The 6,000-nt window shown below is 34.5% G+C and overlaps 1 protein-coding gene across 1 annotated transcript; it reads right to left on the bottom strand.

The window, feature by feature from the left end:
* Positions 1-1,937: 1,937 nt before the first annotated feature.
* LOC139855903 (uncharacterized) lies at positions 1,938-5,196 on the bottom strand. The gene is made up of 6 exons (XM_071845145.1): positions 5,071-5,196; positions 4,784-4,851; positions 3,758-4,291; positions 2,865-3,061; positions 2,698-2,790; positions 1,938-2,601 (listed from the first exon to the last, which is right to left on the bottom strand). Exons 3-6 carry the CDS (start codon positions 4,263-4,265, stop codon positions 2,431-2,433), a joined length of 969 nt encoding a protein of 322 aa, XP_071701246.1. The 5' UTR covers positions 4,266-4,291; positions 4,784-4,851; positions 5,071-5,196; the 3' UTR covers positions 1,938-2,430.
* Positions 5,197-6,000: the final 804 nt, after the last annotated feature.

Here is a 6,000-nt window from a genome sequence, read left to right as displayed (position 1 = left end):
TTCCCACAATGATCTTGTTTGGTGGTAGAGGTGTAATGGTCCATGTGTTATTGGCTTCAAGTGCTTGTAGTTCTTTATTTATTGCCTCTACCCATTTAACATTTTTGGATGCTTGATTATATGTATGTGGTTCCACTAAACTGTTAATGGAGTTGATTAAGTGTCTAGTGGTGGAGGAAGTCATGTTGTGATAATTGATATATTTGGAGTGATGAAATTTGGAGATGGAGTTGATGGTAGGTTTATGAAGAGAATGATGATAATCTTTGAATTTGTTGGGAATAATAGGAACTCTGGTTGATGTTCTTCTTGTGGATGTGCTTGGGATTTGAATTGATTCTATGGTGGTGTTGGTGTTGTCTTTTAGATTGGAATGAGCAGAATTTGATGGAGTTTGATCTGTTGAGTTAGCTAGAGGAGTGTTGGATTTAGGTGCATTTTTAAATTTATCATGTAAGGGGTGTCCCACTGGATAACCAAAAATCTTGTAACATTCATCTTTCACATGCCCTTCAAGGCCACAGTTGTCACAGAAAACACCTTTCTTGAATGGTACTTTCCTTTCATAAGTCCTATTCTTTGACACATTCCACTTTGATTGATTAGAGTTGTTCTTATTGTATGACTGCATATCAAGTGCAGTTGAGTTGGCCACTTTGATAGTGTGGTGTTCCTTCTGCTTTTCCTCTTGCCTAATCATGCCATAGGCTTTAGCAATGGTAGGCATTGGCTGTATAAGAAGAATTTGTCCCCTTATGTTTGAATAGCACTCATCCAATCCCATGAGAAATTGAATTAGACGTTTTCTTTGATCTCTCTCACCATTAGTCTTTCCATTTTCACAACTGCAAGTACAGGTGCAGGTGTAAGGAGCCTCCAATGCATCCATTTCATCCCAATATCCCTTCAATTTCTGGTAGTAGATCTCAACCGTGTTGTTTTCTTGCTTCAATTGAGTGATTTCATTTGTAAGCTGATAGATCCTGTGTCCATCAATTTGAGCATAGTGTTCCTGCAGTTCTTTCCACAATTTTGCTGCATTGTTCACAAATTTCAATGAATTACGTAATTGTGTTGAGGATTCATGAGATGACCATATCATTTGTCCTCTCCCAAAGTGCTTTTATATTCGAGCATGTTGTTGGTTCAGTTAGCTCTCCTGTAACAATTTTCAGTTTGTTCTTGGCATTCAATGCAATCATGATCGATCTCTTCCATGAACTGTAGTTGTCCGAGCCAGTTAGCTTCTTCGAGATGAGAATAAGGTCTGGATGATCGTTTTGATGGAGGTAGAGTGGATGATTAGGTGAATTGAGGTCTTCTTCAATTGATGATACGCTGATCGACATTTGCAGAAGATCTGAATTAGTCTGAATTAGTTGATCTGATAAAATTGAAGTTGAAATTGCGTTTATGATGATGAATGATTGATCATAATTGAATTTGTGATGTAATCGAGTGAAAAAGAGTGTGAAATTGAGCAGTATAGCTGGTGGATTAACGGCAGCTGGTCGGAGAAGATGACCGGAGCTTCGCCGGAATTAGTTGAGCTTAAGCTCTGATACCATAAGAGTAAACAGAATTCAACAGAATTTCATTGATTGAAACTGAATTCGTTACTAGTAAAAATGTAATCACAAGTTATATATACTACACAAACAGATCTAACAACTAAATAACTAACTTTGACTATTGCTATGTTGACTATCATTGACCCTGTACAGATATTAATAATTAAATATATACAGTGACTGGAATAAGGTGATTTCTTTGTTTGTTGGCTTGAGCAGATAGTGTTGAGCTGCTTGAATTGAATTTGTGTGTATCTCCAGTAATGTTCAAGCCCTAGTATTGACATTGCAAAACCAGAAGTTCATACACTAATACAACACGAAAAAGGTATGTACAAAATGTTTCCAGACCACACGAGATGTTAATGACAACAAAAACAAGTGTTTAATACAGTTAGTGACACTTGTATCTTATAAAACAACAAGTACAAAAGAAAGAAAACAAAAACCTGGTGTATAGATTATATATTCAAAAACATCACCAGTCTATCAACTTTTAATATTTACCATATATTTTGCAGTTTTTGTGAACATGACTTAGTATTTAATTAAGGCTCGCTTCGTATCTTTGTGTAGCGAGCCCGGTGGATTTACAAACAGGGCAACTGTTTTTCTCTACTAGCCACTTTTGTATGCAGTCTACATGGTACTCATGGCTGCAATCCAACATACCAATCTTTTCTTCATCATTGTAGTCCATCTGCAAACCCCATTTTTCATTTTTTTTAGATTTAAAAAAAAATGAAAAAGAAAAGAAAAGGACATGCCTGACAGATTGTGCACATATTATTAAGTCCCGGATCAGCAGACAACAAGCCGTCTGGTTGACAAGATGTGAACGTTCTTGATTTCAGATGACCTATAATGAAATCATCAGCTCTGTGCACATATTATTAAGTCCCGGATCAGCAGACAACAAGCCGTCTGGTTGACAAGATGTGAACGTTCTTGATTTCAGATGACCTATAATGAAATCATCAGCTAAACCCGAGCCGGCATTACCAATTTGTTCGCCTAATGCAAGTAGCTCCTGTACAGAACGGAAAAAACGATCGATAATCTTTTAATGTCATTTTCCAAAATCGACTAAAAAGGAAATAAATGTCAAGTATTATTAAAGACTTGCCTCATAAGACATGTGATCAATATCCAACCGCATATCCCTGTGAGTATCGAATCTATGTCTATAATAATTACCAAAATCAAACATTGCAACTCCCTACATATGGAAAAGCACACATCATCATACATATGATTAAGATTTTGAAAATATAGAAAAAGTATAATAAATACATCTTCAGGGAGAACTCTTAAATGAGGAAGACCACGCAGCCTTGAAGTTGACTCTAACATAAGTTGTTGACCATGAGGCTGGTAAACCCTAACATCCATTTGTTGTACGGGTCGCATAAACCTAGGTATATGTGGCAGTGGTGCCATTTGTGGCGGTGGGTGATGCAAAAAAGCGATAGGATTTCCATTTGAATATCCTAAAATTAAAATGAACGGATGACTTTCATTATTAAGATTTAGGTAATATGAATATATATATATATATATATATATATATATATATATATATATATATATATATATATATATATATATATATATATATATATATATATATATATATATATTCAAACGACATGCAAATTTCCATAGATTGATAACCGAAACAATAAATAGTCCACATAAAATGTTCAGACTAACTTAGAATGGTTCAACTTTCAACATTCAACATTCAACATGTTTGTTTCTGACCTCCGAATGACATATGGTCCTGAATGGTTTAGGGTTATAATCTGGTTCAAAAGCGCATATGGTTCAGAATTCGGTGTTGAACCATTCAGAGTTTAAATACACTTTTAACCATTAAGCACCTAAATTCTATGCAATATCGTCTTTAAGTTGTATCAAGAACAACAACTATATTGTTTTTTATTCATGTAAAAGGTTAATAATGTAACTTTACACCATTCACATTGTTCATTCAAAATGCTTATCAAACAGGTTATTGTCATTAAGAACCTGAATTCATAACCTTTGAATCAATCAGATTATGAACTTTTAAGTACTTAATCATTCAGTTTTATCAAAAACACCCCGAGTTACGCATATGAAGGGTACCCCCAAAGTTCTAACTCATAGTGGAAATATATTTAACTAATCTAATAATTATTTACCTTGCATATAAGGTATTCCAGGAGCATTGGCACAAAACTGCTGGTCTAACCAAGGGCCAGGTACTACTTGAACATGTTGACCCACATGGCTCATTGGGATGACCTGTAAGCCGGGGGTGAGATCAATAGGACCAGCGATACAGTTCCTCGACACTCTGTGGTGCACAGGTCCCATGACCGCCGGAAAAATATCAAACCCTCTGTACTCGGTGATTACAAAAGGACTTGAGCCAGGTGCAGGGTAGGAAAACTGATAGTTGATATGAAAACATTCGGTTATCTTTTCTTTAAATTCACAGTGGGGTCCACGAACGACATGATGTGTAGGAGACGGTAACTGATTATGAGTCCCTAATGGAACTACTGTAGGCCCGGATGGAGTTGATATGAACGTGAATCCCGAAGGTAAAGGTCCGTAAGGAATTAAACAATGTTGGGGTTGAAGATGAGCATGTTCTAATTCGGTATCCATCACTGGACCGGTATAAAAAATGTTCCGTTGCCTCATTTTGAATGATAAGGTGCAAGTAAATCCTGAACCATGTGAAACAACTCAAAAACTCCATACAAAAGTAGACAAAAATGTCACAAAGATGTAACGGAAATTCATTCGATTACTTCTATTTCTGGATTTCAGTATACGACATACATAGTCAACCGAATCACAATTCCTTTCATCTTTCATCGTAAATATAAACGGAATTTAATTACTCCGTATTAAATATTAATAGTATACATTTATATATGCAGCTCACATGGATATTCAAACATGCTCTATATTGTACAGTACATCAAACTCTAATGTTAAATCATACAGTAGAAATTGACAAAAAAAGGTTGCATTTTTCCCGTTTACTTCCATTACCTATTTTTACATCTCTATTTCAATTTCAATTTTAATTATTTAACTCAGATAAACAGAATTCCACATTTACAATATTTGGTTTTAAAAGAAAGGCATAAATTTTGAGCAATAATATTAGAAATTATTCAACAGAAAAACTAAAAACATAAAAATATAATTACCTTCTTATCATCAACGGACAGCAGAACTTGAATTGAATTAATTTGTGCCCCTTCAACCAAAAAAAGCCCTAATGTTGCATTCCAAAAACAATTAGAATTATCAAACAATAAGAAAAAGATTTATCATTCTATTTTAAGCAGTTATGATGCATGTATTTGGTAAGGCAATTAATATCATCATCCCCATTTCATATATCGCCTAACAACCTTAATCAGATTCTTAAAAGCAAATCATCAAAAAAACAAGAATTGGTTGAAATTACAAAAGAGATTGAAGGAAAGCACACCTAATGAGGGTTGATTGTGGGGTTGAAGAGGGATAATGGATCTTAATTTGTTTTGTTTTCTTTCAGGAGGATACAAATTTAATTTAATTAGATGGTAAATGAACGTAATGCAAAATTTAATAAATATACACACTTTATTTTCTTGTCTACCCTATTTTACCGTTAACTATAAATTAATGAAAAATGCTAATGAAAATAAGGGTGGTCATTAATTTAATAAATTTTTAATATAGAAAGAATAATACATTTTCAAGTTAGAAAGTACTAGTTTTTTCTATGAAACTTGGTGATTATTTATTTAGAATATATAATGAAAATATACATGTCTAAATATTAAAATATTACGCCCTTTTGAAATGATATATGACTTGAAGATTTCAAATTAAAAGAGAAATTCTATAGATTGTGGAGACTTGAATATGAAAACAATTGCAGAATTAGTGACACAATCGCATGGAGTGGGGACCGAGTTTAAATCATACCGGAAGTGGTTCAGAAGTACATTGAGAAGAGCAGCAGATTTCGAACAGTTGATTAGCTTGCTGGAAAATTTCGAGCTTAAAGCACGTACAAATGATCGCTAGAAGTGGAATTTATCGAGTAGCGGGAATTTCAATACAAAGATACTTGCAAAATCAATTGAGGAGGCAAGGCTTGTGAACTAAACTGTGCAACCGGAATCATTAAGGAATAATTTGGTACCAAAAAAAGTTGAAATCTTCGCGTGGAGAGCAAAACTTCGACGACTACCGGCAAGATTAGAGTAGATAAAAGTGGTGTTGATCTCCATTCCACCCGTTGTCCGTTATGCGATGACGATGTGGAATCGGTTGAACATAGTTTAATATTATGCAAGCATGCTTTCGAGGTTTGGGAAAATGTTTTCAAATGGTGGGGCGTAAATAATGTCACAAATTTATGCATTAGTGA

This window comes from Rutidosis leptorrhynchoides, chromosome 6 (genome assembly GCF_046630445.1).
Source record: "Rutidosis leptorrhynchoides isolate AG116_Rl617_1_P2 chromosome 6, CSIRO_AGI_Rlap_v1, whole genome shotgun sequence".
Classification (NCBI taxonomy): Eukaryota; Viridiplantae; Streptophyta; class Magnoliopsida; order Asterales; family Asteraceae; genus Rutidosis; species Rutidosis leptorrhynchoides.
The sequence above is the reverse complement of the archived record's forward strand: the minus strand, read 5'-3'. Positions and strand labels throughout refer to the sequence as shown.

Bases quoted from the DNA above. Each gene is read 5' to 3' on its own strand.
- LOC139855903 (XM_071845145.1), bottom strand. From the start codon at position 4,265: ATGAGGCAACGGAACATTTTTTATACCGGTCCAGTGATGGATACCGAA. The intron at 3,062-3,757 runs GTAAATAATTAT...TTTTAATTTTAG, and splicing joins TGGAATACCTTATATGCAAG to GATATTCAAATGGAAATCCT. The intron at 2,602-2,697 runs GCAAGTCTTTAA...CGTTCTGTACAG, and splicing joins TTGATCACATGTCTTATGAG to GAGCTACTTGCATTAGGCGA.